Source organism: Syngnathoides biaculeatus, chromosome 22 (assembly GCF_019802595.1).
Source record: "Syngnathoides biaculeatus isolate LvHL_M chromosome 22, ASM1980259v1, whole genome shotgun sequence".
NCBI classification, from domain to species: domain Eukaryota; kingdom Metazoa; phylum Chordata; class Actinopteri; order Syngnathiformes; family Syngnathidae; genus Syngnathoides; species Syngnathoides biaculeatus.
The window spans coordinates 10,196,687-10,208,712 of record NC_084661.1 but is presented as its reverse complement, the minus strand read 5'-3'; the positions used below and the strand labels follow the sequence as shown (position 1 = coordinate 10,208,712).

Here is a 12,026-nt window from a genome sequence, read left to right as displayed (position 1 = left end):
TCGAAGGGGTCGCGACTCCTGACTGTTTAATCCAATCACGGCGGATTGGAGACATCAGGTGATCAGATGAGCCGGGATGAAGAGCAGTGGGACGGGACGACTCAGTCAGTCTGCGCCGAGACCCTACATGAACATTTAGTTTGACACTTTTCTCTTCGCTTGCTGGAGATCCCCCCCATTCCACAGGTAAAATATTCCCACTGGGAATTTCCTTTTGTGTGGGATGTGATGAGGAAGTCGGAACGTCTGGGTTGAGGATGCTTGTTTTTTTTCCCCCTCTGTCTCTTCAGTCAGGATGGCTCGGGACATGTCCGATAAGGAGATCCTGAAAATGGAGCTGGAGCAGCTGAAGAAAGAAGTGAACACAGCGAGGACACCCGTAGGCCCATTTTTTTTTTTTTTTTTTTTTTTGTGATTTGCACCCTTGACGCCGCGCCTGAAATATTGCCAATCTGACGTGTCGTTTGTTTTCCAGGTGAGCGCAAACTGCACAGAGACGATCTCCTACGTGGAGGCGCTGCTACCCAATGACCCGCTCATCAAGGGCGTCCCCGACGACAAGAACCCCTACAAGGGCGACAAGGGCGGCTGCGTAGTCACATAGCGCACGGCTGGAACTTTGGACGTCCTGCGGCACAATTTCCACAGCACGGTAGCGAGATCAGATGTGTAAAGTGTGGCCATTTGTAATTAAATGCAACTAGCTTAAACAAAGCGTCCTGGCAATTATTAATTCTGATTTCGTACCTTTTCTTTGATGGCACTTTCGTGCTCATGACGTTCAAAGCAGGCTAAGTGCTTGGGTCGAACTCTTAATAGGATTTACTCCCGCGCGTCAGTGGGGCGCGTTGCCACGGCGTCACTTCCGGCTTCCCTCTGAAGCGCCGCTTCATCCAATTAGAGTCTTTCCAGGTCAGGAAGCAGCTTGTGGCCCACATCTCTATCAACAGCGTGTGATTCATTCATTCATTCATTTCTTATGAGTACGTTCCATCATCCATCCATTTTCTTAGCCGCTTATCCTCACAAGGGTCGCGGGAGTGCCGGAGCCCTCCCGCCTGTCAACGGGCAGGAGGCGGGGTACACCCTGAACTGGTTGCCAGCCAATCGCAGGCCACATCAAGACAAACATCCGCACCCACAACCACACCTAGGGGCAATTTAGAGTGTCCAATTAATGTTGCATGTTTTTGGCATGTGGGAGGAAACCGGAGCGCCCGAAGAAAACCCACGCAGGCACGGGGAGTACATGCAAACCCCACACAGGCGGGGCTGGGATTGAACCCGGGATCTCAGAAATGTGAGGCCAACGCCTTACCAGCTGATCCACCGTGACGCCACGTTCCATCATGTGCACATTTAAAGATGCAGTTTTTTTTCCTTAATTCCGAATTCCCGTTTTCCGTGCAAAATGCATTATTTTGGGAAAGAAAGAAAAATAGAATAAAAGAAGTGATTGTGCCCCATGAAGTGCGCCTAGCAATAGGCGTCACGTCACCGGGAAAAATAAACAACTGACAACTATTTTGAATTACATGAAGGCTCGCGAGCTAAAATTCTTACTTCAAGAAGTGAAATTTTATGAAATAATAAATGTTTGTGCGATTTGGTTCAAGTGCACTTAGACAAATATTTCCGAAGGAGTTACGTCACTTGTTCACTTTAAATCTCATCATGATGGCTTTGAATTTCAGCGTGACGACTTTATACCTCATCACTTAATCTCAGCAAGATGACTCCTCATCACATCCCGTCGACTTTAAATGTTGCCACGACGACTTGAAATCACGTCTTGTTTTTTTTGTTTTCTGTCACTAAGCGAGTACTGCAGAGAGCTCCATTTGTCTTTTTTTTGTGGACAGAAATCATTTTGTCCCATGGATTTTGCCAACGACAACACTTGAAAGAAACCCAACACTTTTGTCATTTTGCGTCAATGCTCACGAGCAAAATTCGTACTTCATTTTGTGAAGTTTTACAATGAATGTTCTTTGTGTTCTTTATTACCGTAATTTCCGGCCTATAAACCGCAACTTTTTCACACGCTTTCAACCCTGCGGCTTATGCGATGATGCAGCTAATTTGGGAATTTTTTTTCTAACAGCCTCAAGGAGGCACTCGAGCGGAAAAGGTAAGAGTGAGACCGGTGGAATATATGTGCCGAGGAAGTGACTTTTACCGGTAAGGCCCTGTTAGCGCTGCGCTAGCGTATTACTGCTGTGTCTCAGTGATTTTTACCTGTATGGTTTTTTAACTGGCCCTGTTAGCGTGGGGCTGGCATTAGCGCGGCGGGGCTAGCATTAGCGCGGCGGCGCTAGCGTTAAACTCTATGTATACCGTTTTTCTTTGTAAATATCTCGTGTTTTTATGTGGACACTTGCGAATTTTACACAGCTGCGGCGTACGTATGTACCAAATGGTATTTCCTTTACAAATGTACTCGATGAGGCTTGTAAGCAGGTGCGCTGTGTCGGCCGGGAATTACAGTACTTGTTGTTTCGTTTAAGTCGCTCTCATTTTTATTCCATATGCGGCAACAGAGACCTGGGTGTGTTGTTTTTTTTTTAATTACGGACGTTGGGGCAGAAATGATTGTGCCCCATCGCATTCAGATGAGCAGCAAGTGTGAAGGCAAAATGATCAGAACACTTTTCTCCACTAATGTCCAAGTTGTGATGCCTGAAAATGAATGACACCTGTGTTGTTTAGTCAAAATAAATCCATAAATCTATTTTTATGACAAGTCAAAAACACCAGCTACGGCTTGCAGATGTTTCCGGTCACTGGCACGAGTTCTTTGACCCTGCGTTGCTCTAATCAGCAGCTTTTACAATCACGTCGCTTGTTGTTTACCCTTTGAATGGCGCCCTTAACTCTCTGAAGTTGTAAATGGTTGCAACATATATTTGCCTTCTTGTTTACGTCCTACGCGCAACAACAATTGCTTTTAATGCTCCCGGCATATTTCTGTCAAATGCCTTGCATTCATGTTTGCGTGCAAGGTTATTATCAATTACACCAAGTGGTTTTACACGAATCGAAATGTGTCATTGGGTCAAAATTCTTTCGCAGCATTTTGATAACGCTCGTTACTCTGGAAAGCAATCGGACCGAGTCGCGCTTGTGTCATGATGACATATTTCACACACGGGCGTGTAAAGTCTACGGGGTGCTCGTTATCTTAATTGTCTTATCAGATAAGGATAATTGAGGGCTCCTAATTAATGTCATGACGCCCGCTTGGGTTAAAGGGGAAATCCAGTGGTTTGCATGAACAATGTATCCAATAGGTCATGTAATATGTTAAATCCTCTCTCATTTAATAGTGTTTTGTTGGGATTTTTATCGACAATTACGAATTTTCAGGGGCGCTGCCATTTTCGCGAGTCACATTGACCTACGTGAGCATATGTGACGTGTTAGGTGCCGTTCCAGACGCTCGGATACACCATCATGCCCAGCACTGATTTGTCAGATTTATCCTCATCTGATGAAGAAATGGCAGTAGCGGTTGATCGGGAAGACGGAGGAATAGTTCCATACACAGCTGTGAGCGGCACAGGCGAAAGCGGATCCGCTGCTCGGCCACTCGGTTGATCGGGAAGACGGAGGAATACTTCCATACAGAGCCGTGAGCTCGCTCGTCGAGGAGCGAGCTCACGGCTCCCCCGAGCCCCGGAGCTGTGCCGCTCACGGCTGTGTCCGGAAGTATTCCTCCGTCTTCCCGAGACGATACATTGTTAATGCAAAACAGTGGATTTCCCCTGTAAAATAACGAGAGGGTAACAAAATGTCTTGCGATGCCTCTATAAATGTATTTGACAGAAACCGTCGTTCAGCGTATGATGGAGTATAAAAATATGTCAAATGCATCACAGCTGTCGATTGTGTAAAATTGACAGCAACCTGAATGTGTTGTTATCTTTATGACTAGTTACTGTATGACCTGTACGCTGTTCCATGTCGATCCCCTCTCCGCCCCCTTCGCTTGTGCCGAATAAAAGGGGGCATCCAAAGAGGGGAAAACATTCCCATTTAACTGTCGCAATCCGCCATGTGGCTCCTCGTATTGCTGGTGTGGTTGGCGGTGTGGGTGGCGGGCACCTACTGGTACCTCTTTGGCAAGCGCAGCCCCTTCTCCCTGGACTCAGTCAGGCCTCCTGGACCGCGAGAGTTTGACCAAAGGAAGCGGGACAAAGTCATCAAGCAAGGTAAGACGTTAGCCGAATTTCCCTCGACCACATCCAATCCTTACATCACCCTAACCAGAACGACGGAAAATAAAGGAATACAAATGATGCGCTATCAGTTATTCTTATTTAGTCAGCTTAATTTAAGTTTTAATATGGTTGCATAGCGTAATATATAGTTAAAATGTTTGAAATCTGGATGCGAGCTAGCGTTATATTAACGGCTCTAGCACATTTTCTGTTGTCGCAGAGCCAGGCTAATAAAAAAAAGTTCTATCTAAATGACCTGTTTTTCCTATCAAGAGCCTGCGTTTCAATGAGCAGCGGTACAACGGCATCTTTTTTTTTTTATCTTAATTGGGTTATGACTTGCTGATTTTGCTATCTGCTAACAGCCCCAGCACCGAAAAGCTTGAGGAAATCAAATCAACCTTCAAACTGTAATGCACCGCCAATTGTGCAACATGATAACGTTTATAATGTGTGGACTGTTCCCGAGCTTGTGAACGTCACTCCTAAGTCGCTTATGTAACCGCTAAGTGCAGGTTTCAGCCTGGACAAGGTGCCCCGCGACTTGGATATCATCGTGATCGGCAGCGGCATCGGCGGGCTGGCGGCGGGCGCCACGCTCGCCAAGGCGGGCAAGAAAGTTCTGGTTCTGGAGCAGCACGACCAGGCCGGAGGCTGCTGTCACAGCTACATTGAGAAAGGCTTCGAGTTTGACGTTGGTATGCGAATACTATGCTCACTCCAACCCTTTTCCGAACCCTAATCCACAACAGTTAGCCACCCCCCTAAACCTAGCACTAATGATAACCCCTAATCCTATCAATAGCCCCTAACCATAACCCTAAACCTAATCCTCAACCACAATGTCTAAAGGAATAAGATACATCAAGAAAATTTTGGAGTTTGACATTGGGATGCAAATGCTAACCCTAACCTCTAACCCATACCATAACCCTAACACCAATTCCTCACGATATCAGGCACCATAACAATATCTATATTAGAGGATCTTTTCTCCAACCCTCAATAGCCCCTGGTTTCCCAATCCTGGCGGAAACTTTATCCATTCCTCTCAGGGCTTCACTACGTTGGTCAGCTGCACGAGAACAGCCTGCTGCGGATCATCTTTGACCAGCTGTCTGAAGGCCAGCTGGAGTTCCAGAAGCTAAACCCGCACTTCGACACGATCCAGATCGGCCTGGGGGATGACAAGCGGGAGTACACCATCGTTTCGGGGAAAACTGAAATGAAGGCGCACCTCTTGAAGCAGTTTCCAGATGACACAGAGGCCATCGAGACCTTCTTCAAGATCATGAAGGTCCTTCACGCTTGCGTATCTCAATGGTTCTCTCCGGAAGGTACGGGCTTCATTTTAGCCCCTCCTTGTTCTCCGACAGATCTCAGCCAAGAAAACTCACTACCTAGCAACGCTGAAGCTCATCCCGCAGTGGCTAGCCATGTTCCTGTTGAAGTCTGGCATCGCCGACCTCGTCTCGCCGGTTTTCCGTCTCTCCGGAACGTGTGCGACCGACCTGGTGAACACGCTCACCTCTAACAAAGATCTCCACGTCATCTTTTCCTACCTGTTCTACGGTGTGTTCCCGAATACTTGACTTGGACTTTGCTGCGTTTTTGCATTGCTAACTTTGTAATTCCATATTTCTTGAGTAAAAATGTTGAATGTCTTTGTACATGTTAGGTGTTCCCCCAAAGGACTCCAGCGTTTTGATCAATGCCCTCCTGGTGCACCACTACAAGCGAGGCGCCTACTACCCCAAAGGCGGCGGCAGTGAAATCGCCTTCAACATCGTCCGCACCATTCAGAAATATGGCGGGGACTGCCTGGTGCGAGCGCCCGTCTCACAGATCCTAGTTGACGACAAGGGGGCAGCGCACGGTAAGGACCCAAGTCCTAGATAGGTACTAAAGACTCATGAAGTGAAGATTTCATCACTTGCGTTATGTGGCAGGCGTGAAGGTGAGGAAAGGCGGAGAAGAGGTGGAGATCCACGCCCCGGTGGTGGTTTCAAACTGCGGCATCTTCACCACCTTCCAAAAACTTCTACCATCTGAGATTCAGGTCAAACCAGGTAATGCAAAAGTGATTTTTAAGGGGTCTTTGTTTGTGGTTTGCGAAAAGTGGAAGATTCCGAACTAAACAATGTGGTCGCTGTGTAGACATCCAGGAGAGGCTGAACATGATGAAGCACGGCAGAGGATCCTTTCTGGTGTTTTCCGGTTTTGACGGCAATGAGGAGGAACTCGGTCTGGAGTCCACAAATTTCTGGCTGTTCAAAAACAACGACATGGACAAATCGTAAGTAAAAGCGCAGACCAGCCATCGGTCTTCCTCAGTTCTCTCCGGTCTTCAGTTTGACTAAACCATCTTCTGTGTTTTTCATTATTCTTCGATCTTTTTCAAATTTTCAGCCTGTCTTCTTCAGTCCTCTTTAGCCTTTGTGGTTCTTGCTGAGTCCTCTTCACTTTATTTGAGTCAACGTCAGGATTCGCCAAACTTTTTCTATTCTTTATTCCTAGTTGGGATCCTGTATGTAAACTATCAGCCAGCAGGGGGTATTGTTGTATAAGTTCCTCGTGGACCTGTTCTTGGAAAGGTTTTCCACAAAGACATCAAGGGAAAGGAAAAGTTAACAGTTATGGTTTGACTTTCTTAGCCAGCTGCAGTTCTTCTCTGGTCATCTAGATGGTGCACAGACTCATCCGGGAACTTTTGTGATTCCTCACAATCTCCATTTTCAATGTGTCTGCTTTGTGTTTATTGCAGGATGGAGGAGTTTTTTGCTCTGAGCAAGGAGGAAGCACCAGACAACATCCCCATGATGTTCATCACCATGCCGTCGTCCAAAGACCCGGAGGCCAAGATAAGACACCCCGGTATACGATGCGAAAAGTTAGCGTCTTGTTTGGACGGGAGCATAGTGAAACAGCCGTTCGCACATCTGCCGCACAGTTCTTGGTTCTGGCCTTCCTGGGGTGGCATTTGAATGTTCTCCCCGTGGTTGCGTGGCTCTGGACAGGCTCCTCGGGCTTCCTCTCACATTCTAGAAATATACAAGTTTGAAGACTCTAAATTGTCCAGGTCTGAATATGCCAATATGGACCCTGCGTTTGATTGTGGACCCTGCCTGTCTCCCAAAGTCAGATCTGATGGGCTCTAGCTCACCCGTCACACTAAATTGTTCAAAGGTGCGTGGTTTATCTATGAGTGCCGGCGACCAGTCTAAGATGAATTAACCCAAAGGCCGTTGCGATAGCTCCAGCTCACCTTAATGAGGAGTCTATGAAAAAATGGATGAATGGCTGTTGCTAGGACTTCCAGTGACGTCTACGAATGGTGTCCACAGGAAAATCTTGCATGACCATCCTGACGATGGTGAAATATGAGTGGTTCAAAGAGTGGAAGGACACCACCGTCCGGAAACGTGGAGACGAATACCACAAGTACAAAATGAGATTCGCCAGCAGGCTCTTTGACTGGGCCTGCCAGTTGTTCCCCAAAATCAAAGACAAGGTGAGTTCTTAGGTCCGGAAAGGTCCATGATGTGTCAGTGGACTTCTGTTTTGAACCATGAATGTTTGGCCTGCAGCTCGTCTTCCAGGACGTGGCGACGCCGCTGACCAACACGCACTACCTGGGCGCCCAGCGCGGCGCCATGTACTCGGCCGAGCACAACCTGGAGCGCTTCCGAGCGGAGGCGGTGGCGAGGAACCGCTGCCACACACCCGTCAAGAACCTCTACCTCTCTGGTAAGGACCGTCCAATTTTAGACACCGAAGTGCTGACGTTAGACCAGGGGTTGGCAATCCTTTGGGGGCGAGGGACCCCTTACAAGGGAGAAACCCTTCCATCGTTTTAGAACGCCATCATAATCCTACGTAGTACCAATTAAACATAACGGCCATTTGGACCTACATAAATGCAGTGGAATTACAGTATTGTTACTATTTTTGTACACATGAAGCGAAGCCCCAAAATATTATTTTGTTTCGTATTATTAGCCCCATTTTATTGAAACCCCCCAAAATCTAAAATAATAAATAAAATAATTTTTATCTTGAAAATGAGACTATATTTTCAATTGTTCTAATGCTCTGTATTTTTCCAAAGTATGACTTCATTGTTTTAATACCCTCATGTTTTTGACTTTTGTTTTAAAAAGAAAAAAAAAATTGGGGGTGGGGGAAATAGGACTTCTCTCAAAAAAAAAATCTTTGCAGCAATATTTCAAAATCAACAGAATTACAGTAATTTCAGTATTTATCCATTGTCACTAAATGCTTCCACTAACAACATGGCTGCCAACTGAAAGGTTTCCAAAAGCCCAGTCGACGTCGCCAGTGGAATGAAATCACTGTGAATATTTCCGATGATGTTGTTACCTTTTCTGAGTTGCAAAAACTGTGATTTATCCACCTCGGTAATTTTTGACCTGAGGTATGTGCAAGCATAATTCAGATACCAAAGAGCAATAACTGACGAGTGCACTTAATCATGTATTGAGCCATTTTACGAAAACCCCGAGTCACACCCGGTTGACCGCAGTTTGAGAAACCACCGAGTCCGACGGAGAACCGCTTTGGTCTTCCAGGCCAAGACGTGTTCAGCTGCGGGATCGCGGGAGCGCTGCACGGCGGCATCCTGTGCGCCTCGGCCGTGCTGGGCCGCATCGTCTACGTCGACCTGCTCTTAATCAAGAAGAAGCTGAAGAGGCGCAAGGCCGAGGCGCTGGCCCCGCCCCCTCGGAAGAAGCTGAGCTGAGCCCAAGATGGCGACACCTTTCAAAGCTTGCTTAGACCGTTGCCTTATTTATGATATGAATCCATGTAAGATAGCAGAGATGAAAATGGCCGACTTGGTCATCACCTCATGTACAGGAAATGTTTTTAAATGTTTTATTGTGAGCGCGGTTTTTCATTCTGTTCGAAACCAAATGAATATTATTTTTATTTGTAAACAGTATGAGAATAGAAATAGTCTTACTATAACAAAATAAATCATCATAATCTTATTTATTGCCACTATTAAAAAAACTTTGCAAATCTCTAAATATTACGACTTTTGTCTTGAAAAATGTTATGTAATGCTTATGAATGTTTTTCTTCATCTTCTTGAATTTTTTTAAAAAGGCATTTTCATGGAAAAAAATACTTTTAATAAAACTTTTTCTTGGAATGTATCTCAAATCTACAAGTATAACTTTATTTTACATCAGGTTCCAATTTTTTTTTCTTTTAAACAAAACAAAATTCCTTCCTTCACCTCAAAGCTGAGTGTTTTACATTTTTGGGAAAAAATAAAAGAAATGTTAAAAAAAATTAGATTTATAAAAAAATTAAATGAAAAAAAATCTGACTTATTTCTAAAAAAAAATGCATTATTTTTGTGAATAAAAGGGATTTGAATTCTTCCAAGCTCGTGACTTTTTCACTCCCACATTGGAACAGCATTTTTTGTATAATTTTTGCTTTTTTTTTTAATTTCAAGAATACAACGATTTTTGGGGACAATGTATAACCATTTTTTTGAAATACATACCAACCTTTTTTCCCCTTGAAAAAGTACTTCAAGGTCCTAGATTTTTGATACTTGTGTTTTGTAATGAGTGCAAATGTTGGGTGTGAGCAACGGTGGCCGATGCCCACTGCGCTAACCCGGGCGGCCCTCCCACGGTTCCCACCTGAATCGTCGCGTGAACTTGCCACTGTTTGCTCTGAAATCAAACATTTTCAGGGAAACCTCAGACTTCCTCCGCTAAGTGAACATTTCCTCACTAAACGGCCCGCCGGGCAAACGTCAGCAGCGAGCGGTCCGGGGGGATGAATGCGCCTTCTGTCCGGCCAGCCGACGGGATGCCGAAGGTTTGCGGAGGTCGAAATGGGCCAGGAGTCACTCGGAGGGCCGTCGGCCGTGTGGAAGCCGAGAAGCAGACAAAACGTGCAATTACGGTGGCGGGATCAAGATGGCCACTCCCAAAATAAACTTGCACTGCGACGTTCCCACTGAAAAACGTTTTTTTTTTTTTTTTCCATCTGTGGAGTGGAGCAGAACCAGCGACTGTCATTTATTTGAAGGATTTTAAGAATGATATCAACGTAAATGGCGCAGAAACAACATTTAGCATGTTCCACAATATTGTCACATGAGGGGTGGGATGTGGGGGGAGCACACTCTTATGGTTAGGATTTGGAAGAGGGACTTTGTTATTGCAAAACTGACTTGTTTCTGAAGCCATTTTCCCAATTTTTTTCTTCAAAAACGGACTTTTTGAAGTAGATTTTTAAAATATCGGTAATAAATTATTTTTGAAAGAAAATACGTAATGAGTATATATAAGTGGCTCAGAAAATGGATGGACATCTATCTATCTATCTATCTATCTATCTATCTATCTATCTATCTATCTATCTATCTATCTATCTATCTATCTATCTATCTATCTATCTATCTATCTATCTATCTATCTATCTATCTATCTATCTATCTATCTATCTATCTATCTATCTATCTATCTATCTATCTATCTATCTATCTATCTATATCCCAAATGTGCATATAATATACATAAAAACTATTACTTTCTTATAATGTTAAAATTATGTCGTAGATGAACATTTTTGTTCTTGGAAGATCCCCATTTTTTTTTAAATAAAAACACATTTATTTTCTACAAATAAATAAAATACATTTATTGAAAAATGGGACTTTTTTTTCAAAATAAAATAGCTTTTATTTTTTAACATTTATCTTCTACTTTTTTCATTTTTTTTCCATTGAAACAAATACAAAAAACAAATTTTTCAACTTTTTCATCCAACCAAACAACCTTTCGTTGACTATTTCAAACAAATGTTTATATATTTTTTTACATTTACAAAACGTAAACACTACAAAAATTATCACTTCACTTTCGCCGGCAAATCTCCGATTGCGCCCCCGCGGCACAAATCGCAAAAGACGTCCGTACAATCACAAATTCATTACCGTAAAGGTCGAATTTGTGATAAAGTGTTGCATTTTATTGCGCTGTCCGCTTGTTCTGAGGCGTGCCAAGTAATTGTCAGCAATTACCGAAAAGCCGAAACGGCAACGCGCTAACATTTAGCGGTGAACAGAGCGCCTCCAGCAGGCCGATTCCGAAATTAACTCAAAACGTGTAGCTATTTTTCCCCGTACACGTATACTGTATACGAAGATATGTACTGTATATTGCGTTTCTACTCTTCGTGGTATATTTATGCGTATGTGTCAGCTGCTTCCCGGTCCAAGTGGATTTGGCCTCGTGGCAGACGTCGGCCTGGTTCATCTGTTTGTAATATGGAGGCTTTTCATTGTAAATTATTGTGCGTTGCACTTTTTAGCACAAGGAGAGAGAGAAAGAAAGAAGAGGGAGGGAGGCAGGGGTGGAGTCCCAGAGTGGAAAACTTCATGTTCCGGGATTTTTTTTGATCGCTGAAATGTGTTATATACGTTTCGACCAAAACCAAAACTTAATGCCTTGATAAGGAATCTTCTCAAAAGATGCCGTTTGTTATTATATTGATTGATTTTGTCTCTTAAGATTTTAAGCAATTTCTTTAGTTGCAAAGTATGTTTTTCTCTTCTCACGTAAAGACTCATTTAGATAATAGTTTACTCTTTTCTTTAGGCCAAATAAAGGAGAGCGGAAAAAGCCCCCCCCCCAATTTTTTTTTTCTTGGATTCAAACTTGCTGTCTTTAAAAGTCGACTGCATCCCCGAGAAGAGCGGAAAGCGTTAACGTGCGTTGAGCAGCAGCAGCAGCAGCAACGTTCCTCCTCCTTTGCCTC

The 12,026-nt window shown here is 44.2% G+C and overlaps 2 protein-coding genes across 2 annotated transcripts; both read left to right on the top strand.

Annotated features, from left to right (window-relative positions):
• Window positions 1-100: 100 nt before the first annotated feature.
• On the top strand, window positions 101-661 carry gngt2b (guanine nucleotide binding protein (G protein), gamma transducing activity polypeptide 2b). The gene is made up of 3 exons (XM_061810886.1): window positions 101-186; window positions 291-379; window positions 476-661. Exons 2-3 carry the CDS (start codon window positions 296-298, stop codon window positions 602-604), a joined length of 213 nt encoding a protein of 70 aa, XP_061666870.1. The 5' UTR covers window positions 101-186; window positions 291-295; the 3' UTR covers window positions 605-661.
• A 3,386-nt stretch (window positions 662-4,047) lies between these two features.
• si:ch1073-13h15.3 (inactive all-trans-retinol 13,14-reductase) lies at window positions 4,048-9,258 on the top strand. Its single transcript, XM_061810557.1, has 11 exons — window positions 4,048-4,211; window positions 4,736-4,918; window positions 5,276-5,517; window positions 5,597-5,792; window positions 5,899-6,096; window positions 6,170-6,289; window positions 6,378-6,516; window positions 6,985-7,094; window positions 7,565-7,731; window positions 7,808-7,967; window positions 8,810-9,258. Exons 1-11 carry the CDS (start codon window positions 4,055-4,057, stop codon window positions 8,977-8,979), a joined length of 1,842 nt encoding a protein of 613 aa, XP_061666541.1. The 5' UTR covers window positions 4,048-4,054; the 3' UTR covers window positions 8,980-9,258.
• The last annotated feature ends 2,768 nt before the right edge of the window (window positions 9,259-12,026 follow it).

Excerpts from the sequence above, each read along its gene's own strand:
- si:ch1073-13h15.3 (XM_061810557.1), top strand. The coding sequence starts at position 4,055 with ATGTGGCTCCTCGTATTGCTGGTGTGGTTGGCGGTGTGGGTGGCGGGC. Across the intron at positions 5,518-5,596 it reads CCTTCTTCAAGATCATGAAG|ATCTCAGCCAAGAAAACTCA; the intron begins GTCCTTCACGCT and ends GTTCTCCGACAG. Across the intron at positions 7,732-7,807 it reads TCCCCAAAATCAAAGACAAG|CTCGTCTTCCAGGACGTGGC; the intron begins GTGAGTTCTTAG and ends TTTGGCCTGCAG.
- gngt2b (XM_061810886.1), top strand. The coding sequence starts at position 296 with ATGGCTCGGGACATGTCCGATAAGGAGATCCTGAAAATGGAGCTGGAG. Across the intron at positions 380-475 it reads TGAACACAGCGAGGACACCC|GTGAGCGCAAACTGCACAGA; the intron begins GTAGGCCCATTT and ends TTTGTTTTCCAG.